Source organism: Vitis vinifera, chromosome 16 (genome assembly GCF_030704535.1).
Source record: "Vitis vinifera cultivar Pinot Noir 40024 chromosome 16, ASM3070453v1".
Taxonomy (NCBI): domain Eukaryota; kingdom Viridiplantae; phylum Streptophyta; class Magnoliopsida; order Vitales; family Vitaceae; genus Vitis; species Vitis vinifera.
In genome coordinates, this window is record NC_081820.1 from 3,047,074 (window position 1) to 3,067,930 (window position 20,857).

A 20,857-nucleotide genomic window follows, 5' to 3' on the forward strand; every position below is an offset into this window, starting at 1 on the left:
TGATTAATGTGCCTTTACGCAGTATCTAAACAGTCTCTATCAACAAATGGAATCGAAGCTCCTTGTTTTCCTCATCCTACCACTGAACCAAAGGCATGGAAAAAGAGAAAAATCCCAATCCAAAATTATTAAAAGCTTTTATGTTATTCCCACTTATTCCTTCTACCTCTGTTTCCCTCAAAAGGGGTCTATTTCAGTAGAATAGTCATTCAGAATCAAGTTGAACAAAGATTCAGCTTCCTCCAAAATCATAAGCTGGAGGAATATGATCCCCCTAGTGCCGGAGCATAACCTTATTCAATGGGATCAATTGTAAAAGGAATGGGTGATATTTGAGCTGTGGTAGATAAATAGGGTGTGAGAGATTATATATATTGCTTACAGCCCAGGTATGGATTCAAGGTTGTACTTCTCTGAAGCTGAAGCTGGTGCTGGTGCTTGAGCTGGAGGTTCTTGGGCCTCTTGCAGTTTCGGTTTCTTCAGTGCGTCAAGAGTTTGTAGATACGTGTAGGAAGCAGTCCGGCTAGATGGTGGGCCTGGGTTGCTGATTCTACTGGCGAGGAAGCGGCGAATCAATCCCCGGAGGAATGGGGCCATGGTATCCGGCTCGTGTTCTAAGTAGTACATGATTCCTCCCATACACGCACAGAATAGTGGTACCTGTAACGGTCGTGAAGTCATCAAGTAAGACATTCTGTGGATGTGCTCGCGTATGTCTGTAAATTTTTTCATAGGAGTAATGACTGGATGAAGGGTTGTGTGAATGGAAGTCTTTTCTGTGGTGAAATCAAGGAATGGTTTTAAAGAAGTACAATGATAAGAAAAGGGTAATACCTCGGCGTTCTTGATATTTGGAAGTAGATGGCGATTCACTAATATGTACCATAGCGAATCTCCAGCTCGAGGGAGAACATATAAAGCAAGTTCACTCCGTCTAGCTTTCTTCTCCAGCAGTACAGAGAGGGCGGAAGTTCCACCCGCAACCCAATACACAAGCTTGTGGTCTTTTGATGCCACTTTTCTATGCAAACATATGACCGCCTAGTAATTACCAAGAAGAGTTAATGAAAGCGATTGTGTGGGTTCTAGCAAGATGGAAGAAAAACTCACACAAACAGCTACCTGAAAGATTCCGACGAAAGCAGACAAGAATGTTGTTGAACGAACAGCACCCTTAATTGCGTGCCAACAGGTACGAGCAGGGGTATCCATAAACTGAAATGGCATCATCATATGAAGAAAATCGGTTGGTGCCCATCTCCATGCAAAACTACAATTATTGTGCAAAATAGATATATATAATAAAGAATATTTCATATTCCTTGTAAGAGGGGCATTCCCCTTCCCGTTAAGGTGTAAAGACCACAATCAGCCCTTATTGCACAGGACTAGGATTTATAGGCGGCAGTTGGGCTCCAGCTATAACTCATAACAAGTGAAGTGGAAACGTTTTCTTTGCAGTAGCTCAGGCTCTTGTTATAAAACATAGCAAGTATTTACGTCAATAACGATAATAACTCCATCATTACCAAAATGAACATTTTACATGCAACTAAAGCAACAAAAATTTGAATGCATCAAACTATAAGAACTTTGGGTGAGTGCTTTTGAGAAGCAAGAAAGCAATTTATTTTCCTGTATGGACTTTGTTTTTTTGCAAGGGAGAAGTCGAACATGCTCAGAAGATTACCATAAGAAAAATAATTCATAGCAAAAGCAGAGAACTCCGTGTAGGATCAACTTTGATGCAACAGGAGTGACGGTGGCAGGCAGTGGTGACAGTGGAGATGGTGAAGAGGCAATAGCAGCAAGAAGTGGTGTTTAGGTGATGAAACTGTAAAAGGAAGCAGTGGTGGCAGAAGCTGGGGCAACAACAATGGTAGTGTTAACAAGGACAAGGTTTTAAACAGAGATTGTACCAGTCAGAGTAGCAGGGGGATCAAACCATTAGTAATCATTGTCATGGCTGTGCAGGTTAAGAGGAATTGAAAAGACTCTCGAGGATATTACGTATTCTATAATAAGGACTAATATTTTTAGGATTAAATGAAGAGTTACAGTTATAATGTGATGAAGATAGTTACAAGGTGACAAATAAACAGAACAACAGTTATAAGGTGACAAATAAACAGAACAACACAAGTTTACCTTCTGTATTGAACTAATAAAGCATTTTGTGCTATAATCAGTAATATGAAAAAGTATTTTTGGCTGGTGGATTATTCTTCTGTTCTAGTGAAGCAGGTAAGGATGCTAAGTTCAATACGGTTTCTAAGAAAAATATAAATGGATGGTTTAAAAGCATTGCACACAATTCAGTTACATCTTCCAAGCAAAAGCACAAAACAGGAAATTTGAAATCAACAAAAACAACCTTTGGAGGAGGTACCTTTTGTAAGTGCAGAACAACAAATGGTACAAATGTCAAGGAGAAATAAAGCGGAAATGTTTTCCTGAATGTAGCTGATGCTGCGTTAGCATTGTGAGCTAAACACGAGTTTGTGTCAGGATGAATAATGGAACAAGGAATGATGGACGGAAACTCTTCCAATTTAACATTGTCAGACTCCCTTCTGTTTGATAAATATGCAGATAGTGACACAATATCCACTGGAGAACCTCTACAGGTATCCATTACAGCCTTGTATACAGGCTGTGCAACTGGCCCAGTCTTCTGAATAAAATCTTGATATGACTTGGGCAAGGTCTCAGGACGCATTATGAAGGCATACATAACCTGAAAAAGTATTCAACCAATGAAATATGACTAGAATGAAAAGTCAGTAACTGAGTTACTATTTTGATAGAAATGCAAAGATACAACAGAGAACTGAAGTCTCAATTCGTCAATCACATTGCATAGTTCATGATTTATTGCATGCAGTTAACCGGCATTGTAGCAACTAGGCAGAAATGAGCTTGGAAGAAGTATTTTACTTCTTAGACATATTAAATAACAGGAAAATAAGAGAAATCGGTTATCACAGGCCTTGAACACTCTCCAGATATATGATAAAATGGAGGATGGGCATTTGAGAGTGCCCTCGGTAATTAAGTATGATTCAGAAAAACCGGATTAAGTATGATTCAGAAAAAGCTATGAGTTAAGAGCTAGCATACAGCCAGATTATGTGACCTTTGTGTTACCTGGGCACATGCCAAAGCAAAGAGTAAGGAATCTCCATGTCTCCAATGGCTTCCCCAGAGGTGAAACTTGTTCTTAGACTTTGCAGAATTGTAAGCACACTGATGAGGGGAGGAAAAAGGAAAAAGAAAAAGGAACCCTATTAGCATGACCAGCAAACCCCTAACTCTTGCGATTCAATTTAGCTTTGAAAAGTAATTGAGGCAATAAAAAATATATTAATTTACCTGGGCAAGCCTAGCTGCAAGATATAAAGCAAGTGTACGTCTCCTACTAGAATCATCTAAGGCTAGAATAGACAAACCCGCAACTGAACCTGCTAAAATTCTGCTCCATCATCCCCTTTAACAAAGTCATAAATATGGAATAGGCTCTATCATGCATCAACAGCTTCAAATCATTCCAAAACATACAAAATGAAGTTTTAAAAAAATACAAATCATGTACTAGAAAGGGATATTAAGGATTGGAAACTTACGCATTCAGAGGAGTTTCTTTCTTTCTCAACTTTCTCAACAAACATCGGAGGGCATGATAGGATCCAGTAAAACCACCAAAAAGTAAACCAACACGACATGCTTCTTCTCTTACTATCAAATCTTTCTCTGAGACAAGTTGCTGCAAATATAATGAAGTTTTTCACACTAATCAACAGCCATGAATAAAGATGCATATCCAGAATATGCATAATGCGTAGCATCTTTCCCCTCCCCCAACCTCAAACCAAACAACAATTCTCTCAATTCCTCCAGAAAATTGAGAAAAATTTAACAAATATGTAACTAGAGGACAAGTTAAATGTGCAAAAGCTTCAAATATGTTAAAAATTAGAAGAAATAGGATTTCAAATGGCTTCGCACTTGGAACACTTCCCATGTGATTGGGTTACTCACCTCTTTTGTCGGACAATTATTAATATGGCATCTTATTTCCCTATTAAAGAGAAGAAAAAATTGTTCATATTACAATCCTGGTGTTGACCATACACTTCCTGGTGGACAAAGATCCAAGAGCAGTGAAATTTGCGACAAGTGGAAGTCTAATCAACAAGATCAGTGCATTGACTTAAGTAGCACATTCTGTCTTGTCCTTGACCAACAACTAATCATCCCACAGTTATTCATTAATCTCCACTGCAATCCTGCATCTAATTTGTGATTCTCCCTTCTTTGATTAAGTGGCCTGCCTAGTGGTACTCTAGCTACAAATTGCAAGATAAGTTTCATTTAACATATGCATCCCACTATGAATTTCGTCTTAACATGCAATATTAAATAAGCTTCCTTGAACAATGATCACCATTGTGGAATGACTAGAGAAGGGACTCATTTAGATGCAGTTGCAGGAATCTTGCCTCTAGAATTATCTTTTAAGTTGTCAACTTCTGCTTAATCAATCATATGTGAAAACCAATCTATAAGAATATTCAAAAGAACCTATCTCAGTTTTTTCCTAGAAAAAGACTAAATCCAGTCTATTTTCTGTCTCAATCTCTATTGCTTGATTTCATCTTGTCAGCAACCCCTGCTGTATTTTCCTTTGTAACAAATGTTGCCCTACTGCTACTTGCATTTGAAAAACAATTCATTACAACCAACAACACCTCCAAGACCATGATCAACATCTTTCCTACAATTTTCCAATGCCACTACAAGTAGATCAATCTATCACTGCATTATCTTAAGCTAAACAAAATCAACAACCATGCACATAATAGAGTCTTCAGATTGACAAGCATTTTAGAACATAAAATAACTTGACAAGCATTTTAGGACAGAAAATAACAGCACTTTGACTTTCTTTATTGCTTGATTTTCCTCAACTTATTATCCTATGGGATATTTTCATCACTGCCTATAAATGATCAATTCATTACTTGACTAATTATTCAATTAACAACATTAGTAAAATAAATTCACATAGGACCTAATCCTATTAACTAAAGAGGACAAAAAGGCACTAAAAAACGGATTTCGTAAATTAAATAAATTGATCGACAATCTAGGCGACAAATTATGTTAAATCAGCTGAACTAGGATCCAAATGAATTACCATCCATGTAATCAATACAATGCAATTTGTACAATATAAATTCTCATTCTAGAAAAGCAATTTAAAACTCCATCTTGAAACAATCATTGTGCAGAAATGCTAATTCCACTTAACCACAATATCCAGGACATTTCAAATAGATGAATAAATTGACTAATGACCTGTGGACTATGACAGTAGAATGCAACCAGAGAATCTCTATAATGCAATTTGCATAATTTGAACTTCCATATAATCAATTTAAAAACACCTTTTGGATTGATTGCTAATCAGAACTCTTAATTCAACTGAACCCAATTATTCAAGACCTAAAAGAGCACAGATGCGTGTAAAACAAAGAAACAAATAAATTAATGCCCAATCTTGACCATAAATGAAGTCAGGCTTAACTCCTCAAACGATGATCAGAGAATGCAACCAAACAATCAATTTATACAATATGAATTCTCACCTAAAATTCATTCTTGAGATAATCACCAATCAGAAACCCTAATTCTTTGTACCTATCAGAAACCCTAATTCCAATTTACCACATCATTTTCCAACCTAAAATTTTTTACAACTCATACGTGAAAACAATCACAGCACGTTACAAAGTACCAGAAAGCCTAATTCCACTTCACGACACTATCCAAAACCTTAGAAAAAAAAGGTACAACCAAAAATTTCATCCGAATACAGTCATCGACCAATCGGAACCCTAATTCCACTTCACCAGATCATTCAATACCTAGACAAAGAAATGCAACAATCAAATAACTCGATCCAAACACAATCACCAAACGTTGCATCAATCAGAAACCCTAATTCCACTTCAATGGATTATCCAGAAGCTAAGAAAGCAAATGCAACAATCAAATAACTGATCTGAACACAATCACCAAACTCTGTAGCTATCAGAAACTCCTTCCACCACCACATAATTCAAAACCTAGACAAACACAAATGCACCAAACAAACAACACAGTCGCCTAACCTTGAGATCGAGAAGCGACGAATATGATTGCCTCCGGACGAGCTTGAAGGCCCGGAGAAGAATTCCGATACCGACTCTAACGCCGTAGGAGAGGAGGAAGCTCTGGCAGAGATTGCCGATGGCGTTGGCGACGCAGGACTCATTGGCGTGGTCGCATTGCGGGTGGTGGAAGCCACGGGCGTGGCGCTGGCGCCGCTGCAGCTCCTCTATGGCCTCCCGGAGCCTTTCCTCGGCCTCCCGGAGCCGGTGCTCGGCCGCTCCGTCGGAGTTTTCGCCGCCGTTAGGCGGCGGAGACGTCGATGCTGCTGTGGTGGTTTGCATTTTGGCCAGCGAAAGTCAGAGGCCTGCCGCATCCGGAGAGAAGTGGAGCGAAATACAATACAATTTGTAGTATTTATAGTGAAAAAACAATGAAATTAAATAAACACGATATTATTGAAAATGACAAAAAAATTGGATAACGCTTTTTAAGGTTTATATATTATTTTATTATTATTTTTGGTTTACAAAGTAAATATTATTTTATTTTATGATTATATTTATATTTTTAATAAAATTATAAATAATTTTACAACATAATATAAAATTATAATAACTAATAATATAATGTCTAGAGACCAAAAGTAAAATTACTTATTTTACCTAAAATTCAATCGTTTTGCTCAATACTTAGAATATATTTGGTAACTATTTTTTAAAATAATTATGAAAACTATTTTATAATGTTTTGTAGAATAAAATCTTGTTTGAAAATCAAAAATGTTTTTCATTGGTTTTAAATATTTTTAAAAATAATTTTTATGTCTAATTTTTTATTTTTAATCATGTTTCTATAATTATTTTTGGGAATAATCCATAGAAAATAAATGAAAAGAACAAAAAATAATTACAAGATGTTCCTTGAAAATATTTTATTTTTTATTTTAAAATAAAAAATAGAAAACAGTTTTTGATTGCTAAACTATTATCGAAAATAATTGTCAAGCGGAGCCTTAGTCATCTTGTAACTTTTAGGGCATCCACATTTGACATATGACCAAAATTTTTAGAAATAATTTTATACTATAATTGGATAAATAATTTTTAAGATAAAGTAATTATATGGTAATTTAATAAAAAATAAAAAAAAAAAAGAATTTAAGTTAATAATATCTTTTATATATATATATAATAAAAAATAAAAATAAAAAAGAATTTAAGTTAATAATATCTTTTATATATATATATTGATTTTATTTGTGATGGACCCATAAGATAAATTATAATTTTATTTTTATTGTTCAAATAATAATGTTAGTAAATTTACCTAAAATCGGATAGGCATCCTCGTGTGAGATATGACCAAAATCTTTGGAAATGATTCTATAAATAATTTTTAAGATAAAGTGATTCTACGGTAATTTAATAATAAAATAAAATTAAAATAGGAATCAGAGTTAATAATATCTTAAATATATATTTTGATTTATAATTTTATTTTTATTATTCAAGTAATATATATATATATATTTTAATAATCGAGGAACCTTTCGTGATTAAACCCTTAAAACTCTTCATAGGATCCAAATATCGGGATATTGATCATCTCGTAGCAATCAACATCAGATAAATTAATGATATTATGAGATTCAAATAATATTAGAAAAAATATAAAATAAGGTTAGGCAAGTTATTGAATGATGATAAATGATTTCATGGCACAAGGCAAGTGCCAAACATATTTAATGCACCACAAATGTTGATCTCATTTTTAATTATTTATTAATTCGGAGGTTCTTATGTCCTTTACGTCACGTAATCAAAGAAATATAAAATATAGTTTTTGTTTTTAAAATAAGAATAATAGTAATTATCCTTAAATAAAATATGAGAAGTTTTAAAAGTTTATATTGAAAAAGTTATGATTTAAAAAATTATTTAAAAAAATTGAGATGTAAAAATAATTGACCTATCTTAAATTTGTAAAAATGACTTTTAAAGATATTAGACAAATTTATGTTATTATTATTATTATTATTATTATTATTATTTTACAAAATGTTCTATTTTTATAATAGATTTAAAAAAAATAAAAATAGGACGATGAATCTAATTTTTAATTTCTCATTTTTAAAAAATAAAAATTCATGCATTTTATGTAAGAATTTTTATTTTTTATTTTATTTAAAAATGCATCTAAACTTACATCTAAATCTCCTTTCCAATCAAAGGCTCCTTATGAAGGTAGTGACAAACACCTTTTTGATATGAACAAAAAGAGTGTCATTAATAAGGGGGTGTCGTATGTGTGTCCTAGTCCCACTCAGATCCCATTAGGTTATAACCCACATCTCATTTTATATATATATATATATATATATATATATATATATATAAGTTTTTCGGTATGACTCAAATCCAAGTTTCAATATAATATTCAATCAATAACGTTGGATGAAACCATTTGGAACTCATTTCAACTTGTTTCGAAATTGAAAACTTAACAATAAGTGGTTGAGTTTAAATTTCAACTTGTTTCGAAATTGAAAACTTTACAATAAGTGGTTGAGTTTAAATTTCAACTTGTTTCAACTTGTTTTGAAATTGAAAACTTAACAATAAGTGGTTGAGTTTAAATTTCAACTTGTTTCGAAATTGAAAACTTAACAATAAATGGTTGAGTTTAAAATTAGAGGGAGTTCTAAATCAATTTTGAACTTGTAAGTAAAAAAGATGGTCAGCTGGATATTCAATAAAATTCATTGTTCATTTGGGACTCACCCACTATCCATATTGATTCACCATGTTCTTGGGTTTGAAATAAGTGTCTTTTGTTTAAAATAGGTAAGGGGATTCAAACTAAACTTTTGCCAAAAGTATCTTTGCATTCCTTTAAGTACTTAAGTTCTAAATGGCTAAAAGTCATTTTGAATTCAAGTTGTCAATTTCAAACTCACCATCACTCTTAATTTAGTTTGCTTCGAATGCGTGTAACTTCCTCTTTTTAACTTCAATTCACAAACGACTTTAAGTGTTGGATTCCTAACTTCCCAATATTGAAAACAACATATAACTTACCCAAAAGTGACATTGGAAAGTACTCCATATTTCCATTCAAACTAATAACTAGTGTTTTAACATCGATTAAGGTTAAATTGGATGATTTGAGTGTCTCATATTGCAAAATTTGTACCCTTTAAGTACCATTTGAGTACATATTTGAGCTTCAATCAACAAACACAAGTTAAAGTGATTTTATCATATCTAATTGCTTATGCAATAACAAGGTTAAAGAATGTGGATGCAAGTGAGTATGTCCTTCTAAGAGCCCGTTTGGTAGTAATTTTAGGAAACACTTCTAATCTTTTTAACATTTGAAATTTTTTATCATTTAAGTGTTAAAAAAATTAAAAACACTTTCTAGAATCATTACCAAACACATTCTAATATGGGTAGACAAATCCATCCTCTATCTTTATATGAGATGTAGATGATGAAATTTGGTTTATTAAGATATGCTTATTGGTTTTATTTTTAAAAACAAAAAATAGTAATAATTCTTATATGTAAAATGGTAAAGATTTGCCTAAAATTATTTAAAAATATGAATATTAAAAGAAATTATTTCTTCAAATTAAAAAATTTTAAAATCACTTTTTAAGATTATAAAGTAAGTCCCTAATTTTTCTATAAAATTTCACATATTTCATATAAATGCTATTATTAGTTTCTATTTTTGAAAATAGAAAAGTTTGTTTTCCTATTTTATAAAATCCATTTGGACCAATCATTACATACCACGTGTGTAATGGGCACCATGTGCGCTTCATTATGACCTAACTAATTATGGAATGGCATGTGTCTTAGTACATGCTAAGACCACTCTCCACTTACGTGACATATAGTGCATCTTGTGCTTTTTCATTAATGTGTGTTAAATGTTTCTCAAACTTGCTTAAAAGGTTTTAAGTTGAAAAAGTTGGTTATTGAGCCAAAAATGACTCAACCGGTTGAATCGAATGAGGAATCGGTTGACCCCCAGCTCAACCGGTCGAGGGGTGCAAAACAACCTTCTCTCTTTTCCAGAACAGTTGTTCAACTGGTCGACCCCCACCTTAACTGGTCGAGGTCCGATCAAGGGGCAATTGAAGTCCAACGGTCACCTGCCAAACATTAAATGCTAACGGCTAGTTAGCCGGTCGACCCCCAGCTCAATCGGTTAAACCCCCAACGATTAATTTGGCTTTTTTCCTTTATAAAAAGATTTTAGTCTTCATTATTTTATGAGCTTAACATTCCCAAACATTTCTTGAATATATTTGAGCCTTGGAAGAGTGTTTTTGAATACACCATTATTCTAAAACTTGCATAATTTAATCCTAGTTTTCTTGTATCATTTGAGCCTAAAGTTTTATACTAGGATTTTGTGAAATTATTTGTATATCTTTGAGAGGAAGAATTTAAGTGTGAGGTATCACTTAGGGATTCTCAAGTGTGGGGTATCACTTGAGAGGTTGTTCAAGAGTGAGGTATCTCTTAAGGATTGTAAAGAGTGCTTGAAGCCAAAAGTCTAAAAGGGTGGATTGAAATCATAATCTAATTGTATTGCTTGAAGGCTTGGTTTGGAAGCCTTGAAATAGTGGAACATCAAGCTTGAGATTGAAGCTAGAGAATAGTAGACATAGGTCGGGTTGCACCGAACCATTATAAAAATCTTGTATTTACATTCTCACTTCCCTATTCTCTTAATTTATATACAATTGTTTTTATATGGTTTTATTGTATATTTGCATATAATTATTTCTTACATTCATATAATTTAAATTTATAAAAAAAGACCATCACCCTATTCATCCCCTTTTAGAGTGATTACCATATATTGGATTAGCCTAATTTTTCTAACACTAATGTCATAGGAATGATATTTCATCTATAATATTTATGATAAAATGATCTATTAGATCCCCCTCGAAAGTATCCCCTAAAAGGTTCAATGAGGCATGATTAATTTCAACGAGAATGAAAACGGGAGGGCACTCTCTGACGATTGTCTATTTGTGAATCATCTCTAAAAGCTTCCACATCATCATTGATACATTAACATGAGAGTTACTATTATGGACCACTATTAATCCTACCCTTGTGACTTTTTCCCTTGATTCCACTGTGTCCCCTGTGGCTAGCCTCCTATAGATATAAACACATCCAAACATTAGTTAAATAATTCTTATTATAAGATTCAAATTTTGAACAAAAAAGCAAGAACTTATTTTATATTCTTAAAAAGTAGTATTATAATTTAATTTTTTTACTAATATTTATTTAAATAATTTTAATTAAAATTATTATTTTTAAGGTAAGTTTCTACTATTTATATACATAGATGACAATAGGGCAGATTCACAACGGACCACCTCCGTCTTAACCTCACCTTGATTATATAAATAAATTCTCACCCATCTTGCCCAATCCTTTGTTTTTATTTTATTTATTTATTTATTTTATTCTCACCTTCTTTCCATTCTTATTCCATTTATATTCTATTTCCATTTTTTCGAATCAAATGAATTATTTAACTTGGACCAAATTGCTTATTAGATGACAAAAGATTTACTATACTTGAAGCTATTTCTAGAGGAAACTATAATGAGTCAACCCTTCAATAATTTTCTAGGTGAACCCTTGCATGATAGTTCTCATTGCTTTGCTTCTAAGACCAAGTGAAGTCTTAAATTTGTTGCTTCTAGAAAAATTTGGATTATATTATTATATTCAAATATAAAATTATATCTAGCCAAATTTATATATTTTTTTATCCTTATAAAAGACTTGATATTATTTTTATTTCCATTCCTAGCAAATTAAAGAAGATACAAATTTTGCTTGTGGATTATCATGTAAATTTATATTGGTTCTAGGTATTTATTAAAATATGATTTTCATTTTAAAATTTAAATATAAATCAACTAAATGCATTCTCAAAATAATAATAATAATAATAATAAATTAAAAATAGTATAAAAATAACGAAAATTTTTTTGAGAAATATTTTTTGATATTTTATAGAATAAAAGTTTAAAATATTCTTTTAAATATGTTTCAATTTTTATTTATTTATTTATAATGTTTTATTTTTAATCATTCTCCATATTTGTACACAATAACTTTTCATTAAGAAAATACAAAAAGATAAAAATCAGGTTCTCAACATTTCAACTCTTGTAACATCAGATGAACAAAAAGGCTCACACTTCACCCTTCAAAATGCACCTAAATTTTCTTCCCTCCTCTCCCAGAATCCCCATCTCCTGCATCTTGATCCTGCCATGACGACTGCCACTGCTTGTCGTATAACGTCGCCTCATCCGCTAGCTTCCTCAGGCTGTCAAAATCTTGGGCTCGCCTAAAGAATATCACACCCATGACAGTCACCAACAGCCCTGCCTTGCAAATCAAGTTGCCTGTTTGGCCTACAACATCCAGCCCTGTTAAGGCATCCACAAGGTATGCCATGAAGAACCCCACCATTGCAGCACGCCCTGGAAGAAGAAGATGAGAGTCAGAAAATTTTCTGAAGAGAATGGAAATGTGGGAGGAGGGATTGATGTGATGAAGTTTGACCATTAATCAGCTCAGCTTCTTGGAGGTGGGATCTCATCATCCATGCCCACCAAGGTATGATGGAGCTTCTGAAGAGCACTGGTTCTTGGTTTGTTGCTGATTCTGGATACATTTCAAGAAACTTTCGCCTCCTTGCTTCTATGAAAATACAAGGTTAAGAGGAGTCATACAAATATATCACCATGGGATATCATACAAGGCTTAGAGGAGTCATATATATATATATATATCTCCATACAAAAGTTGTGCCTCCATGGGATTGTGGACCCAAACAGACACATTGGGATAAAATAGACAAACACTCCTTATGGCCAAACAAAGTGAACAAATTCCATACTGGGATCACAGCTCTTTTCTAACTGTATAGGTATTGTTCATCATGAACCCAATGAGCTCTTAGGGCTTTTTAAAACCTATACACTTGTACAAGATAAAAAGAAACTTATACATAGTATCCATTTCGAGCCCAATAGGTCCTCAGGGCTTTAAAATTGAAATGCATATTAAGGCTACAACGTTGAGGGAAACCTATATATATTATTCAGATTAGACCGAAAGAGATTGGTGCTGATCATACCTGCAACAATCACACCATCCCAATCCATCTTCCCGTCTCGAACAAACATGTTGAGATCCCATGTCCCGTTCTTCCATCGCTCATCACTGAATTTTGGAGCAGAAGGCTCAGTGTCTAAACCACTTCCTGCTTCATCATCATCCTTGGCATCCCTTGAAGTAGTAGTACTGCTACCAGCGTTGAAGCCAAACTTGGCTTCTTGTTCAGCTATGTTTAAACCCTTCGGGCCTTCTGTCTCAAGAGCCACGACATGAGTCTCCTGCTTTGTTCCCATGGAGCGTGCCGGCCTGGCTTGAGGCTGCTGCTTCTTGGTGACATGATGTGGGCTGCAAGCTCTTTGCAATGAGGCCGTAATGGCAATGGAAGAAGCCATAGATTTTGTGTCCTAAAGCTGGTTTTTTCTTTGCTTGAAGTTGTTGAGATAGAAAGTATTGGGAAGCTGCCCATGCTTCAGAATAAATAAGCTTATCTTCTACTGTTTTTTCCTGTCAGAAACGTCATGGGCAGCACATTTCATCTTTGTCGTCTCTTCGTTCACTGTTAGTACTCTAGATTTCTTAAGATTTATGGAAAAAAACAGTAGAAAAGTGAGGGAAAAATTGGTAATTTATGGACTAATTCAGGCTGTAACAGAGTGCAAGTGGCAAATATTTCCAAGTGATTTGAAGTTTAAGGTTGATATTCCAGAGAGCTATTAATTTGCCTTTGTTCTTAAAGTTACTTGTCTAGTAAGAAGAACCAAGCAGCATCCCCGAACAATAATATTTCTTCTCATAGTGAATATGCTTAAAGAAATGCGACCAAATTTAACTTTCTTGCGCGAGAGTACACACAGGTTAGGGCACTATGCACATGCTGAGTTCTTTTTTCGCCTCAAATTTTGACTTCAAATTACTATACATTAGAAAATGACAATAATATGAGCAGATACAATTTGGAATATATATTGCATTAAACTCTAGGGATAATACAATTATAGGGTTGGAATAATAGAAATATTATGTTGATTGCTCTTGGTTTCTCTAGAATAACTATTACTACTTTAGACTATTTTTGTATGGGTGATTGTACTTCAAGGACACATATATGGAATGAATTAGGCAATATAAAGGCTTAACTCGGTTAACTTGAATTGTTGCTTAGACTCTAGGAATTGATATAATATATGTTGAGCTAAATATCAAGTTTAAATGATGAGGATCTAAGTTGCAAAGTTGGTTTTAGACACGGTGACGAAGGGATTATATATTCTTAAAAGGAGCTTTAAGAGATTGAAAGATGATGAGAACCAAAGAAAAGGCGCAAATGGAGTAAGGTTAGCATGAAAGATGAGAGATGAAGATTATGGAGAGAAAGAAGGTTGGATGCCATAACTTTAAATTCAACGTGGGAATTGGAGTTCAAAATTTGTAATAGCACACACCCCGACTTTAAGGTGAATTATGGAGAAGTTCCTATGATTTTGTTGGAGCAAGTCATATTTCATTTAGAAGCTCAAGAAATCTGCAGGAATCCAATGCTTTAAACAATTTGCAAATCAAAGTTTAGATGACAAAGTTATGACTAATTGAAGCAAACAATATAGATGCAGAAGGCCAAGTCGAAAATTTGACCATAGGAAATCAAACAACTTTTTTAGTTGAAAATTTTCAACTTGGCATATTGTTGTTAAGATGTTGCAACTTTCCATGTCAAAAAAAATTTGTCATGTCCTTTATCCAATTTGACATTAGCTAAAATCTTTCAAGATTTGAAAATTTTGATACTTCTCCAACCCAAAGTGGCCTCAAAAGTTTGAAAATTATTGCTTTATTATTTTAAGTTAGTTTTAGGTGGTTTTTGGGGAATAAGTGGGCAATAGGAACATGTCATGTGTTAGGTTTTGACTCTAGCTATAAAAACTCAATTTTTATGTTTTGAAAAAAACTTCTTAAAGAATTACTAAGTTTTCTTGAGAAAGAGAAGACAATATTAAAGATTATTGGTTTGTTTTTTCTAATTTATTAATTTAATTAATTATTTCCAATATCTATGAGTCAAGTATGGTTCTTTATCTTTCTTTTATGGTTTCCGTGAATGAAAACACACCTATAAGAGTTTAAAAAACTATCTTGAGGTGTGAAATATGAAAACCTAGGGTTTGAATCAAGGGGAAACAAAGGTGTAATTTGAACTAATAATGGATTAAATGAAAGACTAAAGTATTAATATTGAAATTAAAGTCCTCTCTAAGTTTAGTTAGAAATAGGGATGGTACAATTACTCATTCCTTGATATTAGAGATTCTTGGTAATTATTGATTAATAATTATCCAAGGTTTTGTCATTGTTACCTACTCTAAGGTAAATTTATATAGAGTGGTAAAGGCATAAATTTTATACCTAAACCAAATTTCAAATCCATTCATTTATTTGGTATTTTAGTAATAGAATAAAACATTAAAGTTAGAATTTAGATGTAACATTGAGATATCAGACTTAGGTTGATTTCATTTAACATTATATTTGTAGGGAATATTGGATCACTCCGTTCCCTATTCCAAGATCATATTGTTGGGATCGAGCCCCTAAAATCAAAACATGATGTAACAAAGTTATACTTAATTGTCTCCTTACTATCCTATTGGTGTATTGACATTGATTTGAGCAATCAACCCATATCTTTTACATTGTACATGACTTGGGGGCATTAAGAGTTGCATAGAGGATGCAAGTTATGGGTTCCTTGTAAGTGTATAAGTTATCTATAGTCGGTTCATGGATTTAGGAAATCCAATAGAGATTATAGTGTACCACCTCTTTATTGAAGAGATGACTTGTCTTATCCATCAAGATGGGTGTGAGTGCACTAGTGTATGTGATACACATTGGACAAGACTTATGGTGAATCATGACACAAGACTATCAATTGTCATGATTCACCAAGCTACTATACTACATGGATTCTCAATATTATAAGGATATTGAGTCTGTGCTAAAATCAATAGGAGGCTTTAACTTATGAGTGAGACCCTAAAGTGATCATATATTCCTATGGATTGGGTCACTATTGACGGAGGTTGGTGGCAAGACGTATTTTCAATAGAGACACCATGATATCTTATGAGATTGAGACAGGGTATTCATTTGGGTGATCCAAATGACATATGATTATGAAATCTATGGTTATAGTAATTTTGTTGGTGGAATTCGATATATGCTCCTTGGAGTTAAAGTATGTTAGTTAATCACATAATAAGTGAGATCTGTAACTGAAGGATTTGAGATGTAATCTTTATAGGTGATAACACTACCTTGTTAGATTAAGGATATTAGTTCATGGGGAGTTTGGATGCAGTGGATAGTAGGCCATGGTCTTGACCTTCGTCTTATTGTTATTTACATAGGGTACTGGAGTACAATTGATTTTCTTTAGTCGAATGTTGAATCAATTTTAGAATTGAATTCTGAGGGAGCCAATATTCCTATAAGTCTCAGTGGTTCCCATTCTAACCTCATATATCATGATGTCACAGTTTATGAGGGTTGAATTGACTTTAGGTTCATTCTTGTGCATAAGGGCGTTTTGGTCATATGCAAGGTTACATAGGGGATAGTGAACTCTATGGTTTGGGCTAATTGATTAATTATATGACCCTATGTCGTTAATTAATTAATTCGGACCCGTTTTGAGCTAAATTAAGTGACTTAAGCCTTGATAAGCTTAAGCCACTTAAACCCAATAGGCAACCCTATAAATACCTTTTTATGGGTTTGGGTTTTCCCTCTAACTTTTTAGTAGAGATGTCTTCCACCTTCAGAGAAAGAGAGAACCATTGCTTCCTCCCTTCTATTGCTCACACTTTTGAGTGCCAAGATAGTGGTTTGAGTTATCGGGCGGAAGATTTTGGGTGTATAAGACCTCCGGACTCTTCAAGCTTTTTCTTCATTAAATGGATTTTGATTTAGGAACATTCATATCACAAGTGTGAGCATTGTTTCTCTAGATCTTTATCATAATATGGTTTTTGAAGTCATTATTTTCTGTTGCATTAGATCTAGAGATTCATAGGGATAGATGCATGCACCTTACGAGATCTAGGGCATAGGAACGAACTAATTTAGGGTTCCCAACACATATTAGGTGCATGAATTTTTCTCACGATTCTAGATCCTAGCAATGAAGCAAAAATATATATATATTTTTTCTTTTTAACAAAAGGATCTAGATTAAAAGTGCTTTAAAGAACTTTGCTTCAGATTTTGATGTTCCCAAATCTAATCCATGTAGTAAAGAACAAACCTGAAGTATCTGGAGTTCTCGTACACCTAAGATCTTCTGCCCAATGACTCTATCTCGATTTTAGCACTTTAAAGGATGAGTCTTTGGAAGAAAGGATACTCTTTCTTCTCTTTAGAGGTGATTAAAACCCTAAACCCTAAGGCGTATTTATAGGGTTATCTAATTGGGCTTAGGTGACTTAAACTCACTAAAGGCTTGGATCACTTAATTTAGCTCAAAACGGGTCTTAATGATTAATTAACCTCACAAGGCCATCTAATTAATCAATTAGCCCAATCCAGAAACCTTGTTCACTAACCATTTTGCAATCTCTCATAATTATACTAAAGTGTCTTTATGCACAAAAGTGAACCTAGAGCTAATCTAACCCTCATAAATCGTATCATCAAGGTATATGAGCTTGAGTGGGAACCATTAGGACCCATAGGAATACTAGCTTCCTCAAAATCCAATTTTAAAGTTGATTCAACAACATACTATAGATAATCAACTACACTCCAATACCCAATGTAAATAACAATGAAACAAAACTCGGGTTTGTGACCTACTATCTATTGTATGCAAACTACTTATAAACTAATGTTCATAATCAAACAAGGAAGTGTTATCACTTATCAAGATTACCTCTCCAATAATTGAGTCACAAATCTCACTTATTATGCGATTAAATGACATTAGCTTATAAAAAGTGTATGTCAAATTCCACTTAAGGAATTACTGTGTGCCATAGATTTCCTAATCACATGTCCTTTGGATCACCAAGGGGACACACTGTCTCAATCCTATGAAATATCACAACGCCTCTATTAAGAACACTTATCGCTTTCAGTTTCCATCAACAGTGACCCAATCCATAGGGAATATATGATCAAATCATGATTTCACTCGTAGGTTAAAGCCACTACTAACTTCTACACAAGCTCAATATTCTCTCAAGGTTGAGAGTCTATGCGATATAGTAGCTTGGTAAATCATGATCATCGATAGTTTGCGTCATGATTCACCATAGGTTCTGTTTAATGTGCATCAGATACATTAGTGTACTCATCATGGGAAACCCATCTCGATGGGTAAGATAAACTATCTCTCCAATTAGGAGGTGGTGCATTGCCCAAATCCATGAATTGACTGTGGACAATTTATCTATTTACAAAAAACTCATGACTTGTATTCTCTATGCAACTGCTAGTGTACCTAAGTCATGTACAATATAAGGGATATGGGCTGAATGTTCAAATTGATGTCAACATACTAAATGGATAATAATGGAACAGTTAAGTCTAACTTTGTTACATCATGTCTTGATCTTAAGAGCTCAATTCCAATAATATACTATCTCAACCCCATGATGTTATGATACTTTGTTGAGAATATCTATTACTATATGCTTAAACTACCAATCACTCAATCCATAGGGAATATATGATTATATTAGGATCTCACTCGTGAGGTCAAAGTTGCTAATAAAAAAACTAGTGCAATATTTTCTTAAAGTTGAGAACTCATGTAATACAGTAGTTTGGAGAAGTCACGTCAACTTGATAGTCATTCAATTATGACTCTCGTAGAACTTGTACTATGTAACATACATACTAGTACTTATACCATGAGAAAACCCATCTCGATGACCAAGACTAGTCATCTCACCATTTTAGAGGTAATGAATTACGACTTCTAGATTATCGAAGTTTATGAATATCATCTTGTAAGGAACCCATGACTTGAATCTTCCATACAACTCCTAATGTATTCAAGCCATATATAATATAAATGATATAGACCTAAATGCTCAAACAAGTAAATAATCAAATAGATAATGCAAATAAGATAGAAAAATTAATACCATATAAAATAATGAATCAAGTTTGCTACATCATATCTCTACTTTGAAGACCTCTATCCTAATAGTTACACTACTCACACCTAGGTATGAACTTCTACCAATTGGATTTCATAATATCAACACGTTAGAGCTGAGAAAGGTTTCATGTGGAAGGACCTATGGATTGTGAATGCTCTTGTTTTATCTTAGTTGAAGTAGTGAAAGATCACCTTTTGATATGTGCTTGCTTGGTTTTTTGGTCCATCTCTATCAATGTGTGCCTTTTTGGATTAGGATGATCACTTATACTCTTTTTTTTATGTAAGTGTCCTAATAAGGTTATCGATTTTTTGCAAGGAGATCCTTTCCATTGCCTTAGGTTTTGCTTTCCTTATTCCATTTGCTTTTGGTGATGCTAAGAAAACTAATTATTCCTTCTCTAATTATGCATCTAACTAGAATAAGAGAACCGGACTTGTGTTTAACATAGAAGATGCTATGCTACTTACTATCTACAGAAAGATAAGGATCCTTTAAAAAGGTCGTATAAGAGATATGTATCACTTGATAACCCTTGGACTTTGTAAAAGACAATAAAGGGGAGGTTAGACAACAACATAGAATAAAAAATTAAAAAAGAAAAAAGAAAAAAAGATAGATGAGAGGGGAACATTGTCTTACCTTAATAACCCTCCTCCAAAGGCATAAGGGGAAGGTTGTCCTTACTTAATGACCCTCTTAACCTCTTGTAGCTAGGAGACATCCTTATTCTCTCATATTTTTTTAAGAGTCAAGGATCTCTAAGACATCACACCCATCATTTCCATTGAGGAAAATGTATTAGGTGTTAAGTCTCTTGACCTAGTAGAAGATAAGAAACTTCTCTAAATCCACATGGTAGCTTGGAGTCATGTTCATGACCACGACTATCATAAGAAGACTCACAATATCAGGATTGAATTGATACAACAACACTCTCACAAAACTAAAGAAAAATACCTCACTGACGTTTGAAGCAGTAGCCATAATCCAACCTTCAAATGCTCTATTGGAATGTATCTCTTGACAACATATGGAGGCTAGATTCGATCCTCGTGAAACAACCATAAAAACTTCATCGAGAAAAGGATTTGGAATTGTTGGTTTAACATAATAACATCTCTAGAGGGAGTCATAGGTGCTATCTTGAAGACAAAAAAGAAAGTTAGATAAAATGGAGAAAAGTTGCAAGGATAAAGGAATAAGGGTAGAAAAAGGCAAGAAAGCAAAATCACAAAGTTTAAGAAGAAAATCAATAGAGAAACACCTTTTATGTAGGTTGCAAAGTAATGACCACTCCAAGAATCAAGGCAAACACCTTTATCATGGCTTGCTCACTAATCTCTTGGAAAAAGAATCCATTAG

The 20,857-nt window shown here is 33.6% G+C and overlaps 2 protein-coding genes across 2 annotated transcripts; both read right to left on the reverse strand.

The window, feature by feature from the left end:
* Window positions 1-125: 125 nt before the first annotated feature.
* LOC100240785 (uncharacterized) lies at window positions 126-6,541 on the reverse strand. Its single transcript, XM_002278785.4, has 8 exons — window positions 6,174-6,541; window positions 3,624-3,763; window positions 3,373-3,472; window positions 3,148-3,246; window positions 2,390-2,737; window positions 1,123-1,215; window positions 835-1,041; window positions 126-660 (listed from the first exon to the last, which is right to left on the reverse strand). The coding sequence occupies exons 1-8, from the start codon at window positions 6,492-6,494 to the stop codon at window positions 379-381; spliced, it is 1,590 nt and encodes a 529-aa protein (XP_002278821.1). The 5' UTR covers window positions 6,495-6,541; the 3' UTR covers window positions 126-378.
* Window positions 6,542-12,394: 5,853 nt separating this feature from the next.
* LOC100259582 (light-harvesting complex-like protein 3 isotype 1, chloroplastic) lies at window positions 12,395-13,750 on the reverse strand. Its single transcript, XM_002275654.4, has 3 exons — window positions 13,351-13,750; window positions 12,774-12,911; window positions 12,395-12,691 (listed from the first exon to the last, which is right to left on the reverse strand). Exons 1-3 carry the CDS (start codon window positions 13,721-13,723, stop codon window positions 12,423-12,425), a joined length of 780 nt encoding a protein of 259 aa, XP_002275690.1. The 5' UTR covers window positions 13,724-13,750; the 3' UTR covers window positions 12,395-12,422.
* Between the last annotated feature and the right edge of the window lie 7,107 nt (window positions 13,751-20,857).

Coding starts and splice junctions, on each gene's coding strand:
- LOC100240785 (XM_002278785.4), bottom strand. CDS start 6,494: ATGCAAACCACCACAGCAGCATCGACGTCTCCGCCGCCTAACGGCGGC. Junction 1,216..2,389: donor TTGTTCTGCACTTACAAAAG/GTACCTCCTCCA, acceptor ATGCCATTTCAG/TTTATGGATACCCCTGCTCG. Junction 1,042..1,122: donor CTTTCGTCGGAATCTTTCAG/GTAGCTGTTTGT, acceptor GGTAATTACTAG/GCGGTCATATGTTTGCATAG.
- LOC100259582 (XM_002275654.4), bottom strand. CDS start 13,723: ATGGCTTCTTCCATTGCCATTACGGCCTCATTGCAAAGAGCTTGCAGC. Junction 12,912..13,350: donor GGATGGTGTGATTGTTGCAG/GTATGATCAGCA, acceptor GTATTTTCATAG/AAGCAAGGAGGCGAAAGTTT. Junction 12,692..12,773: donor AGAAGCTGAGCTGATTAATG/GTCAAACTTCAT, acceptor TTCTTCTTCCAG/GGCGTGCTGCAATGGTGGGG.